General features: G+C 42.0%; 2 protein-coding genes and 1 pseudogene across 12 annotated transcripts in view; all 3 read left to right on the top strand.

Moving 5' to 3' along the window:
- Positions 1-1,089, top strand: part of sned1 (sushi, nidogen and EGF-like domains 1) — a 36,790-nt gene extending 35,701 nt beyond the window's left edge. For all 4 annotated transcript variants that reach the window (XM_058072928.1, XM_058072929.1, XM_058072927.1 and 1 more), the window contains one exon: positions 738-1,089. The gene's annotated coding sequence lies outside the window, so the exon portion shown is untranslated. The remainder of the gene's footprint in view (positions 1-737) is intronic.
- Positions 1,090-1,878: 789 nt separating this feature from the next.
- On the top strand, positions 1,879-2,450 carry LOC131129462 (major histocompatibility complex class I-related gene protein-like; annotated as a pseudogene).
- Positions 2,451-3,096: 646 nt separating this feature from the next.
- ryk (receptor like tyrosine kinase) overlaps positions 3,097-14,083 on the top strand; it is a 36,451-nt gene continuing 25,464 nt past the window's right edge. For 2 of the 8 annotated variants that reach the window (XM_058072392.1, XM_058072387.1), the window contains exon 1: positions 3,097-3,748. In XM_058072392.1, the coding sequence (XP_057928375.1) occupies positions 3,550-3,748 (199 nt within the window). In that variant the 5' untranslated portion in view covers positions 3,097-3,549. Of the gene's footprint in view, positions 3,749-9,869; positions 10,118-10,299; positions 10,525-10,613; positions 11,017-14,083 lie in introns of those variants that run through there. The other 6 variants (XM_058072388.1, XM_058072390.1, XM_058072385.1 and 3 more) reach the window with 5 other exon arrangements.

Genomic DNA, 14,083 nt, shown 5'->3' with positions numbered 1-14,083 from the left:
CTCCCCATGCATGCGTGGGTTTTCTCCGGGTACTCCGGTTTCCTCCCACATTCCAAAAACATGCTAGGTTAATTGGCGACTCCAAATTGTCCATAGGTATGAATGTGAGTGTGAATGGTTGTTTGTCTATATGTGCCCTGTGATTGGCTGGCCACCAGTCCAGGGTGTACCCCGCCTCTTGCCCAAAGACATCTGGGATAGGCTCCAGCACCCCCGTGACCCTTGTGAGGAAAAGCGGTAGAAAATGAATGAATGAATGAACCTTAAAAGTGGCACAAAAATGTTGGAACAAGCATCAAAGGTCTCTAACATCAACTGCTAACACGCTAGTTTTTGCAACATCACTTTACTTCTTTTTGTGCATTTCACTTCTGAAGGGTCTTTACTTGGGATGTCCGATAATTATTGACCTGATATCAGCATAAAAATGCAATGTTGGTTGATATCGGTATCAGATTTTCTTCCCTGATCATGATAACAAATATTATAAAAATGCTGTTTACAACACATATGTGTTCATTCCATCACAGTAACACACATCAGCTGATATCGGTATCAGAAATTGAGAGTTGGACAAAATAAGCATATCTATTTTCAACAAAAAAAACATATTGGACATCCCTAGTCTTAACTTCTTTACACACTAGCGTGACAGTTAATACTGTTACATTAGTGTGCCAGTTTTGACCCTGGAACTAATTTATGTCATGTCCTCTATGTGTTTTTCTATTCCACAGCACTCTGACACCTCCAGCCTTTCCATTTGGGTGTTTATAATGTACTTGAAGTGACTGGTCATGCTCTCGTTTATGCTGCGGAACCCTGTCAGAACACACTGAAGAACCTTTCAGACTCAAGGAGTAATCACGGCCATGAAAAATGCACCATTCGTCATTCATCAAATGCATTTTTTTGACTGCCAGTTTTTTTCCCCCCTCTTTTGGATATGAGCGTCAAATGGATTCATCTCCCCCCTTCGAGGACAGCGCAGTGTTTTCTGTGTAAAATATATTTTTGTTGTTATTATTATTATGTATTAGCAGGCGTCACTGCTCGGTATGCTGTAAATAGTGTTTATAGGCCATTTTGTAGGTGAATATTTTAATAATAAAAATGTTAAAAATATACTATGTTTCTCTTGGTTTCTTAACAGATTATGCTACTTCCTGTATTCCTGTACAAAAAACATGCACTTCAGGTTAATTGCAGGCTCTAAATAATGTGAATGGTTATTTGTCAAATGTGTGATTGACTGGTGACAATAAAAGGCTAGACATTATATTATACAATATATGGCTTGAAAAGTGAGGTATATCATTTATTTATAACGAATAATGCGGTACAGGGTATGTTTAAATGCTCCTGTTTGGCACACTGACAGTCACTTTAATGATGGATTTAAAGGCAATCAGAATATCCAGGTGTTGTCGCCTTACCTCAGGTATTACTGAGATTTTAGATGTAGTGTAATCATGATACTTAGCAGAGTAATGGTGTGATGATGGTTAAATACATGTTTTGACACGATGTTGTTATTGCTAACTGTGGTGGTGTCACCTGTCATGTCAACGAACCAGTACTATGTACTCATATTTACAACAGTACATAAAGGCAGCACGAGACCGCCACAATAGGCTTCTCGACGTTTCCTTGTATGTTTGTCATGTTGGCTAGCAAGCCGGTGTTCGTCAATCATTTCTAACGCACTATTAAGATGCAAATACATAGTGTGGCGCCTGGTAAGTCCACTTTTTTTTTCAAGTTAAGCGATATTGATATTTCCAAAAAAATGTTGTATTTTGGAATTATAAGACAATGGCCAAGTTGTATGTACACATATTAAGATTCCACTGAAGACTGAATGGCCTCTATAATCACATGAAGACATGGACGTATATCGCAGCAACACAGCAAGCTTTTCACACCAAACTCAAGTGGGACCTTAACAAACTTCAGTTAGACTCCCAAAAGTATAACTACACAGAGTATTGTCCTAATTACTTGAAGAAGTATATGAACTATGGGTGGGACATCCGACTGAGAACAGGTGGAAGCACACCTTTGTAACCACGCCCCCTATAGGAACAATACTCTTTTCTTTTCTCATTCTCTCCTTTTTGCTCCATCCTTACCTTCATTCACAATCCATTCGTGGCATCACTTCCTGTGCAGAGCTTCCAGAGGTGTACTTGCTCCAGAAGACGCCGTCCTTTTCGGTCAGCTGCATGGCAACAGGTTTCTATACCCCGACAGAGCGTACCTGTTTTGGAGGAAAGATGGTGAGGAGCTCCATGAGGCTCCCCAACCACGATGGAACCTTCCAGATGTAGTCAGACCTGAAAAAGGAGGTGATGGCCGACGTGGTGGGCAAGTATGAATGTGTGTTTCAGCTGTTTGAATTGTACATTGGAGATGATTCCCATCGCAAGTCCGATTGTCACCATTATTGATCCATGTTGCCATGACAATGGTTGACATTTGCATGCAAAGTACTCATGAAGGTTTCATCTTCAGGTAAATTATGCTAAATTATCATCAATAATCAATATTATTGACATTTTTTGAGACCATGTTTTTCATCGTCATGACCGTATTGAGGACGGCACGGTGGACAAGTGGTTAGCGCGCAGCCCTCACAGCTAGGAGACCAGGGTTCAATTCCACCCTCTGCCATCTCTGTGTGGAGTTTGCATGTTCTCCCCGTGCATGCGTGGGTTTTCTCCGGGTACTCCGGTTTCCTCCCACATTCCAAAAACATGCTAGGTTAATTGGCCACTCCAAATTGTCCATAGGTATGAATGTGAGTGTGAATGGTTGTTTGTCTATATGTGCCCTGTGATTGGCTGGTGACCAGTCCAGGGTGTAGCCCGCCTCTCGCCCAAAGACAGCTGGGATAGGCTCCAGCACCCCTGCAACCTTTGTGAGGATAAGTGGTAGAAAATGAATGAATGAAATCACTTTGCTCAAGTTGCTGAAGAGCAGAAAAAACTGATGTTGAGGAAGTTGCAAACTTGTCATACCCGACGTGGCCACAAGGGTGCTCTATTGAGTCCCTAGCAGACTTCTCATTTGCAAATCCCGTTTGGTCTTCATAGGTGACGTTTTCAGCCTGCTGAGCCTGTGCGCGCCCCCGCTGCTCCCTTCCTGCGCGCTCCCCTCGAAAAGTGAGCTCGTTTGAGGGAAAAGAATCTGGACGACCATGGAGTAAGAAAGCTAGGTGTTATCTTGTGTCTTTTGAACACTTTTTCACTTTTCCGTCACTTTCGACAACCACGGAGGGCACATGTGGTCATTAAATATATATTTTCAAGTCGTAAGTTTCCAAACTTTCAGGAGTTTTGCGCTGGTATAGCCTGACTGGAAAGTTAGCTAGCTAGCCTCGGCTACATATTAACGCTCCTCGGCTCGCGACTTTTGGAACAAAAACAGGCCGGCGGAGAGGCGACATAGGCGGCTACAAGTGACGCGGAATGTTGCCTCCCGGGATTAACTTCACATACGGATGAGAAGGAAATTGGGGAACACGGAGAACAACAGACGAGCGGTGCCATGTTGGGCAGCCCGTCTGAGTGCCGAGGGTGGCCGCACTTGGTGCTGTGGCGGCCGGGGGGCTTCTTCTTCTTCTTGCTGCTGCTGGAAGGCAGCCTCGGCCTCGCCAACCCGGACAGCCAGTCCGGGCTCATCGGCAGCAGCAGCAACCGCAGCGTCAACATATACTTGAGTGTGGAGGAGGTGAAGAAACTACTAGGTGAGTGAATGTTTCTGTTATCTTTTGTGCCCCATTAAAGTACTCCAGAGCATCCCTACGTATGTCATTTACAGAGCTGTAATTGCAGTCTGCATCACACTGCAAACCTTAAAGTTGGAGCTGTGGACTTATAAATGTTAATTATTCAACATCAAACTACTTGCTGATGTGTCACCTGGATAGTCGCAAAGGCGGGGGAAGTGACATACTGGCGCTGTGCCTGTTTTAATGGCAACAACTGGCTTTTTTTGTGGTTGAGCCTTGAGAAACAGATGTGATTTTGGACCAGGGACGACCTGTGGCATCCGGGACGTCCCACACCCACATGGAGGCAGCTGGCTAGGGACTTGCTTTGTAGGACACCACTCAAACGGATCAAAATAAAGTTCTTATGAAGGTTGTCCACCTTATGCATTCTTGTCATATACTTTTACATGATGATGGATTCTCCCGAGCACATTTCTAGTTCATTTTGTTGACCAGCGTTTCCCACAGGACTGTTGATTTATTTGTGGCAATGAATCTACATGATATCATTGGCCATGATGGCTGTGGGAGACAAAAATTGGGCAAAAAAAAAACGTTTTTTTTGCTGCTGCTTGTTGAGAAGAGCAATACAGGCTTTCATTCTAGTCTTCAAATGTCCAATAAGACCTGAAAAAGTTGCAAGATTTGTCACTATTTGTTTAATTATTATCATTAATTATTATTAGTGGTTAGCGCGCAGACCTCACAGCTAGGAGACCCTGGTTCAATTCCACCCTCGGCCATCTCCCTGTGGAGTTTGCATGTTCTCCCCGTGCATGTGTGGGTTTTCTCCGGGTACTCCCACATTCCAAAAACATGCTAGGTTAATTGGCAACTCCAAATTGTCCATAGGTATGAATGTGAGTGTGAATGGTTGTTTGTCTATATGTGCCCTGTGATTGGCTGGCCACCAGTCCAGGGTGTACCCCGCCTCTCACCGAAAGACAGCTGAGATAGGCTTCAGCACCCCTGCAACCCTTGTGAGGATAAGTGGTAGAAAATGTTCTGTAGACAATATATTGCAAGTTCATTTTCATTGTGTGATTAATTCATGTATTATCATCCAAGAGAAATCTTGTCATGGTTTAATCTCGCAAGATCTTGTTCAGTTCCACTATACTTAATATTTAATGGTCTTTGGTGGAGGTATGTGCTCTGTTTGGTCGAGACTGTTGATGGTTTGTGTTCATGTGAGGATTCACCAGGTCTTTGCCGTCATGTCACACCACTATACTTTATATGCTAATAGGTCTGTCACCATAAGAGTTTTACTGGATGTTAATTGCCCGACAAATTACTTGCTGATAATATTCACCAACATTGTTTTGAGACAATTTTTTTCATCAATGTAATGAATATATGCAGCATTATAATGTGACTACACCCTATCATCAAGAAATTTTAATTTCTTAAGAGCATTTAACATCGTAATTAGAATGTCAAGATAATTTTAAATAAAATAGATCCAACAAACAACATAATACAGTAAAACAACAAAAGAGAGACACAAAACGTCACAATAAAGTGGACGCTGTCTCGTATGAATATTGACAAAAAGAAATATAGAAATAACCTGAAAATACTCTGACCATCACATTGTGCGTCACTGCAGACGTCAGGCCATTTGCAGATAGATTACATTCCCTTGGGCCCCACGGTGGACGAGTTGTTAGCATGTTGGCCACACTGGGTTCAAATCTCCGCTTGGGCATCTTTGTGTGGAGTTACATGCATGCATGGGTTTTCTCCGGGTACTCCGGTTTCTTCCCACATTCCAAAAACATGTTAGGTTAATTGATGATTGTCCATAGGTATGAATATGAGTGTGAATGATTGTTTGTCTATAGAGGGCCGAGAGGCTGCAGGTTTTCTATCCAGCAGATGATTTTAATCATCAACACATACTTCAAGTTGAGGGAGGGAGCTCATCAATTAAATGTCCTGCTGGAGAAACTGTTTGGTGTGAAAACCTGAAGTGCTTTGGCGCTTTGTGCGATACATCGTTGAGAATTTTGCCCAGTAATTTAGAAGCAGATATTAATTAGAACAAACATTTCTGCAAAATCCCCAACAAATTGTAATGCCCGTGCTTGTTGTTAAGACGTAATCACCAATTACAGTCAAATTGGAATGTAAGATATTAAGACACTCTTATTTTGTTTGCACAATTACACTGGATGCAGCGCTCTTATTGTGAAGGCCAGAAGTGTATTGAACGTCGTGAGAATGTTATATGGTTAAGAGGAGCTGAGTGCAAGAATAAACAATAATACACTGAAAACCTACACAAATTTGGTCAAGTGTTGGCTTACATTAATGGTAAAAGACGACGCGGTGTAAACTTGGGCTGTTTGATATCCAATCCAATTTTTTAATAGGCATCCTTTTTTATAAATAATGGTAAGTAGGGTTGAGCAATATTTTTTTATGTACTGGTATATTCTTCCCATAATAACAAAATTGCTTATACTGGTTAAATGCTAAACGTCAACAAGGCGAGTTGATGACTGCGCTCCGTGGTGGATATATAAGATGAATGAAATGCTGTCATCGTGAGGAGAAGGAACGTTGGTGTGTGGAAGTATTTACTCTGCAGACCGCTCAATCATGGCACAAAATCATTACAAACACTGAACAATCCCCTCCTGACCGAAACAGGCTATAAACCCCGGTAAAAGTTGACTGCTAGCTCGGTTTGGCTAGCCTCCACTCAGACTTGAAGAGTGTGAGTGAAGCGAGCAGGAGTTACCTTGTGTGTGCACGCGACTCGGGTTTGATGACTACATTTTAATGTAAGGAAGGTTTTACAGTACCCTATGATGACGAGGAAAAAATACAAAAAGCAAGTTTATTTTTTAACGTAGCTAACTCATCTAAGCTACAAATGCACATTCTGCACACACAGAACATACTTCTGTGAGCATCCTTCAAAATAAAAGCGGTGTTTGCCCCATGTCCGCGTAAACAAAACAAGAGTGACTGTGGTGTTGCATTTTCTACTAGCTACTAGCCACTAGCTACTGCCCCTTCCATGTTGGGAGTTTGGCTCGGTTACGAATTTGATACAGCAACCGATACTGCCGTATCATGTGGCGGAAGCCGATATTATCAGATCTTCAAAATGCAGCAGATCCTGAAGATAGGATCGGGACGAGCATGCTCTGCTAAACTAACCTAACTCAGCTAGCTTCCATTCACGCCCCATAAGAGGCATTTTTCTGCCATTTTTTGCCCGTGTTTCAGGCCCCGTATCAACATGTTTAGTTAGGGAGGGGGGTTAGTGTTTCTGGTGAGTGATCTGCCGTTGTAATGCTTCCCAACACAAACATTTTTTCTTATCACGTTGACCTGTTTTGCACATGTCAATATATCAAGGCCAGCAAAATTATTGAGTTTGTTTTTAGTTATGGTGCTGTTAATTGATTAACGTGACAGGCCTATTTGAAAAACCCAAATGTTTTTGACTTGTCATACCATGAAAAGCACAAAAACCCCCAAAATAGAACACACCATGTCCTTGTCTCTATAATCTGGACCGAAGGCCGAACTTTGCCAACTCAGGTTGCTTTAGTTCTTCTATCGTGTTTTAGTTGATTGCCAGATGAATGCCAGGGCCTCTCTGTGGTTTGCTCTGATGGGATAAGTACGTAGTGTGTTACAATCTGTGCCTACACAGATGAAATGTGTTGGCACAAACGTTGGCCTGGTTTTGGAGAAACACTTCTGTTGAGTGTCACTGCAGATTCAACTTGAGACCTGAAGGTCACTTGGTACTGTGTAGAAAGGCACATGCAGATGAATTAGAATGTTAGAGTACGTGTTGTCTTTTGCAACTGGCACCAATTTATGAACCCCCCAAAAGACACTCATGTCATTGCTGATGCTGTGTTTGTTTGTCCGTGTCCAGGAGAACTTGGGAAACATTCTTCTGCTTCAAAGAATGCATTGCAACACAAAAAGTGAAATGACACGTTGACGTGTCCGCTTTTGTATTGCACTGTAGCCCTGTTGTCATACTACTAAATGGTACTCTGAAAAATGAGGACACACCAGTGTGGAACTCTTCCAGTTGTGAACTGCTGTACACAAAAGGGTGAAAATTAGGGGTGTCTAATTCTAATATTGCTGCTGAGTTAAGTCTCTATCGGGATGACAGATGGAGTGTCTTTGATAACTTTACCAAATGATTGTCCTCTCAAGAGGACATTAAGCTAAACATTGTGGCTGAACCAAAATGAATGATGATGAGCAGTCAGAATCCCTGATCGCTTTTGCATATGACAGAGGTTGTAAAGAATCCAAACCCCCACCCCAACCTTCCCAGCTCGCCGTCCCCTTCAGCTGCCTTCTCAAGATCTGTATCCTAGTTTCAAATGAAATTACGCAAGCTTCAGCTATCACAGTTGAAAGTAGTGGTGTAACCCGCAAGCTCTAGCCCATCCCGTACCGTCCCGCGTAATCCTGCGACTTGTATATGCCAACCCGTTTAAACCCGCATGGCCGATTTGGCATTGATTCCAGGGGCGCAAAGCCCACGCAATGCAGTCCATAGTCTAGGGTTAAGTACAAATGTGAGTGACATTTTTGGCCTTGTTTTGGTATTTTTAGTTTTTTTTCACCCGTTTCACAGCCTGATGTTACTGCGGGTTGAGGAATGAACCCGTCCTGACCAAATATGCACATTAGCACTCAATAATGTTATCAAATCATACCTTTATGCATTCCCATATAGTTTCAGCATTTGGGATCAAATATGAGGTATTGTAGTGGTCTATGTGGGCAGCATGGGGATTTGGCTTCTTTATTTTATAATGTAACATTGTTTACATCAGCAAATATAACAGTAGAATCACAGAATCAGTGTACCAACTCGTATCGTTGGTACACTGTATCGAATCGTTATCATATAGAATATTTGCATCGTAAGCGGGATCTCTGGATGTGTATCTAATAGTCTACCCTAGTTGCTAGTTGCTTTTTTTTTATAAATAAAAAAAAGCAGAACCTGGAGGGGACTGAAATCTTGCTTAATATAGCAAAGTTGCTAAGGTGGCAACACAGATCCATCCTATTACATGTTCTTATTCTCTAACAGACCAGGTGCGTATGAGGTGTGTCTTGGAACTTGGAAGGGCAAGCTACATTCACAGACTGTCCCATTATAATGAACAAGGGCCAACAAGTAGGCCAAATCTGTGGCAGTCCAAATTTACTTGTGGCGGTCCATATATATATTTATCCAGCAAATGTGCGCATTTAGTCCTTATTATAAAATATAACTGAGATGAGCTTAGTTGTCGTGGGTTAGCATGCCCACCTGTAGAAGCTTTCAGCAGGGGAATTCTACCTGCGTCATCGCAGAGGATAAGTAACCTTGCTTTGGGGTAATTACTTTACAACCTAAAAAAAAACACTTTTAGTGAGATTTGGTTATGTTGAGTCATGTGGTCGTCCTCCATACAGCAGACAGGCAAGCGGGGGTGGTGAGGAGTGATTGACAGCAGTATTCTTATTCCTGCCGCTCTTTAAGGATCTCACGGCTGAATGGAATAGCTTCCATCTTCACTTCTTTTGTCCCAGAGACATTCTCACGAGATTGTTTTGCTTTCTTTGGACCTTTTTACTCGATGTTGCACACCATATGAGTAAAATGTATAGATATGCGTGTCAACTCTTTAGAGTTTTTTTTTTTTGGTAGAATTTGCTTAGCTGAATGAGGTATTTAAAAACATTTGCCCTTGTGCACTCGACCCAGGCGATGCTCACAAAGCTGGCCTGACGCGGCGTCTTAAAAATAACGTGTCAAGGTGGCGTGTGAGTGCTGGATGAAATCATTCCGTCCCCCTAATCATTTCCTCAGTAAACCATCTGCTATTTATTTATTTGTGGAGTAAACACGGGGGGCCCCCCTTTGGGCGACAAATATCACACCATCAATGCGGTGCTTATTATGGTATAGCCATAGACGGCCTGGCTCAGATTCCTTCCTTCATTGCATGACCCCCCCACCCCCACCCCGGGGCCCTTCATTGAATAAAAGCAAGGGACTGATATATGGGCTCTTTGATGGAAATGAAAGAGAACCACATTCTGTGGCTTTCTCTGAGATGTAAGGCACTTTGAAAAAAGTAGCTATTTTTATATGCCTGCATTCTCTGTAGCAGCTTTAACGGCAAGCTAATGGTGTGCCACAGAATATAGGCAAGGTTAGCGTCCCATTCTAAATCCTGCATCCTATATATTAGAGGTCGGCAAGCTTTAGCAACAAAAGAGTCGTTTGGGCCAGTTTCCTCCAAATTAAATCCCACTTGGAGCCACAAACCTATTGCTACTAAATTGAAGGTAATTCAACATTCCTTGTGCGTATTGTCACATTCCTGGTGAAGGGACAAGCTATATTTTTGGCTACCTGGCAATTAAGTAATGTTTTTATAATGTTCTTGACTGATTTTGGATCAACAATCGCAATAAAAGTGTTGTAACGCATCAATTAGGTCTGGTGCCACTTGGTTCCCATTGTTCATTACCAACAAAGGACGCTAACAAGCTAAACAGTTGACCAGCGTCATAGTTTCTCACAGAGTTGACTCGCTGGAAAACATTGCCCCTTGCACTTTGGAGTAGAGGTGCATGGCACACAGTACAAAGTCTCCAAGAAGCAGCAGCATATTTACTACACACAGCTGGAGGATAAAAGAGCCATGGGTTGCAGACCATTTTTGACAACAGTTTCAACTCGGCATGGCACGGTATGACATTTTGATGCTATGATAACATTGGATAAAAATATCAGGGTTTTGCATTATTAAAATATTATTGATAAGAGGAAAAAAAGTCCCAATGACATGCATTGTTAGGAAGCTCATTAACTCGTTTTCTCATGTTGTAATGCACAGAAAAGGGAAATAAATATGTGTTCATGTTTCACATAAGGATTATGAATGACGTGTAAAATTGGGTAAAAAAGGTGCAGTTCCCCTTTAAGTGGTTGTTACTTGTTCAGTGGAGGGTGGTAATATGTTGACCGACAGCGGCAACAACAGCCTGACCACACTGGTGCCGCTCAGTGCTAACCAGGCAGCCAATGCAATCTAAGCTAACTGTTGGCAACACAGCACATGCCTGTGGTCATGACATATTGAAGCCTAATTCAGACAGGGAGGAATAACATAGGACGGATGTGACAAATATTTCCACATAGTGGCTGTGCTAGACCTCCACTTTCTCATACGGCAGGAATGGTATGAGAGACAAATGCAGTGGTTTTGAAACTGTGACTTTTTCATACCGTAGCATTGCTTGAAACCAGTAGCTGGCCGATGCGTAGTTTCCAAATCCAAATGGCATGGCTGACATAATTTTCTTCTTTTTAGACAGAATGAGTCAACGCCGCCTCATCCGGTTGCAGTCAAGTAGTGCGCTCAATTTTCCTTGCTAAATTTACAAAGCACAAGGTGCGAGGCTGTGTTGGGGTGGTATTTTGTTAGTAAAGTTAGCAGTATCATGCAAAAACTTACACTTAAATTTCCTTAGCATTTCAGTTGGACGTTTGGAGTTTTGAGCTTTGTATCGAGTTTTGTGTCAGTCTTGACACTAGAGACTCTAGAGCAGGGGTCTCAAACACGCGGCCCGCGGGCCAAACGTGGCCCGCAGGACAATAGTTTGAGGTCCCCGCCTTGATATGAAAGTTTAATGTTAGTGCGGCCCGCTCAAGTTTGATATGGATGCTGTATGGTATCGTGTACCCAGAAAAAATTATTATGTTTGATTATGTTCATGTTAAAGGTTAAATAATTGTTAATAGTTATCCTCCCTATCTGTGTGGAAGTGGTAAGTTTTTGGCTATTTAAGTTTAAAGGAAATAACTCGAAGGCTACCGTTTAGGTCGCTAGCTCTCTAGTTTGCGAGTTAGGATGTGTCTCAAGACCCTGCAGTTGCGCAAAATGTTGTAAATAAAAAGAGTATAAATGTGACTATAGTCGTGTTTTGTCATGTCTACAGGTCTCTAATAATGCTTTGAAAAAAATAATTTGTCTACCCACCAACTATATGTGGTTTCTTAAGTTTTTATTATTTGACGTTTTATTATTATTATATTTATTTATTACTGATTGATTTTCTTTATTCTTGATTTGTTTGTTTATTTTTCATCTTATTTTGTGTAGAAAAATAAAAAGTAAGATATTTGAGAACAGTGGAATGTTTTATCAGAGCGTTTCTTGTAGAAAATTGGAACCAAAGCGAGGTTTTTTTTTTTTTTAATAAATGTTTTTTTTTTTTGGTTTTTTCTGATGCGGCCCAGTCTCACCCAGACCCGAGCTCCAGTGGCCCCCAAGTAAATTGAGTTTGAGACCCCTGCTCTAGAGACTCACCCAGCCTCCATAAAGTCCCATTTTCCCTGACCCTTCCCTTCCCCGTTCTTGTCCGTGGATTTGTTTAGATTTTCACTCCAGACTCCCATTTTCTTTCTGCATGGCTCTTGTGAGCATTATCTTTACCACGTTACCAGCAGACCAGATTGAAGGGGGCGTCTAGTCCTGAGCACTCAGGGATGGATGCTTTGAGGGGTAAAGTGACAAGTGTTCTGACAAGAGGGGCTTTGTTAGATCTGCATCTGTACCTGAGCACCTGCTCGCTACCACCTTTTTGTTCTGCTCTCAAAGTGCAACATGACCCACAGCTTCCCAGCACTTTTCAAATGGCGCAGCAATAGGAACGAGTCCGGGGATTTTGTTGCGGCTTTGTGGCCTCTTCTTTAGCAAGACGGGAGTCTTTGTTGGCTCCACACTGTTGTAGCGATGCTGACGTTTCAGGTGGCTGGTAAGGTTTGATGTGTTTATGCCCATCACCATAATCAAATCAATTAACCATGCGATTAAATAAAAACAACCTCTAAATTCATATTATTATTACGGTATTCTAGTATTTCTGCTTTATTCTTGTAAAATTTATTTTCATTTTTATTGTTGTTTTTGTTAGTTTTCTTTTAAAAATGTGTTGAGGGCCAATTTTTTAAAAAACAAACCGAGTTTTGGGCCACACTTTGGTCAGCCCTGGTCTAATAATTGCAAACTTTGAGGGTATCTGTATTACTTTTATGCATGCATGTCTTTGAAAGCATCGTGGGTGCCTTTTTTAAAATCATGTTGACATCCATGGGATGTCCTAATTTTTACATTGTATTTGAAATATTATTGAGGTCAGCCATTGAAGTTTGCCAATGTTATTGAGGTCAAGTGCGCTTGAGTTGAAAGTTCCTGGCCAAGCAGGTGATGTGAGTGTCCCAAAGGAAGTGAACCCTCAAAACAAAATAAACATGCTGCCAAGTTGGAATTCACAGCTATTCAACCTACTTGTTGGAGGGGGGAAAAAGCACCACGATTATCCTTTCGCATGAAAAGGTCCAACTAAACACGAGATTGAGCGTCAGTTTAATGGCTGTGTTTGTTTATTTGTATTAGGCAAATAGCACACACACTGACAGGCTCTTGTTGACTTTCCCCTCACTTCCTGTTTTGAAGTCGCCGTAGTTCAGGTTGACGTCTAAAATACTGATGGAGGGGGGAAAAAACCCTCTCTGAGTGGTGGTCACGCAGGTCCTTGCCTCCACGCCTCGCGTTGTTTAAGTGGTATCAAAGCTCCATGTTGAGACAAGGGAGGCACACAGAGTTCAGCGAGAGAAAGGCAATTATCACAGAAGTGGGCCATTTTCTCACGGGAGGCCGATTTAGAGCCTGATTGTATGTTTCGCTCCATTTTGCAGCTGTTTATTAATCCTCTCCCACCAACACAAGACGTGCTCAGTGAAGCCACAAAGCACAAACTGTTGGGGTGATGCAGTTTTAGGCGTGGATAGCTTTAAACAACACACAGGGGCTATCCACATGCAAATGTTTTCAGGGCAAAAACGGCATCTCATCCATACGGAAATGGTGCTATGGCGATAAAAAATGAATTTTAATAATTTCTAACATGCCACACTACAGTACACATGTGTATGATTCATGTCATTATCACATACTACAGTATTAATTGGCCCTGTACCCTAGAAACCGCCCATGAATGATACAGGATAAGGCCAAAATGATACTGTGTCAAAGCCCAGGGCAGTGATACTGATATAATATAGAGTTTAATCATGTCCAGTATTAGCTCCCGTAGCTGTCCACTCAGAGCGCGCTGCTCTGGTATCATGCCTGTGAAACAACCAATCAGAGAACAGCGCACGAGCGTGAACACACAGTTTACACTGTTTAGATATAATACATGTAATAAACTGAATTTTTTCTGGAAACAAAATGGTCTTTT

The sequence above is a fragment of the Doryrhamphus excisus genome, chromosome 5, assembly GCF_030265055.1.
Source record: "Doryrhamphus excisus isolate RoL2022-K1 chromosome 5, RoL_Dexc_1.0, whole genome shotgun sequence".
Taxonomy (NCBI): Eukaryota; Metazoa; Chordata; class Actinopteri; order Syngnathiformes; family Syngnathidae; genus Doryrhamphus; species Doryrhamphus excisus.
This window is presented reverse-complemented; position numbering and strand designations above follow the sequence as displayed.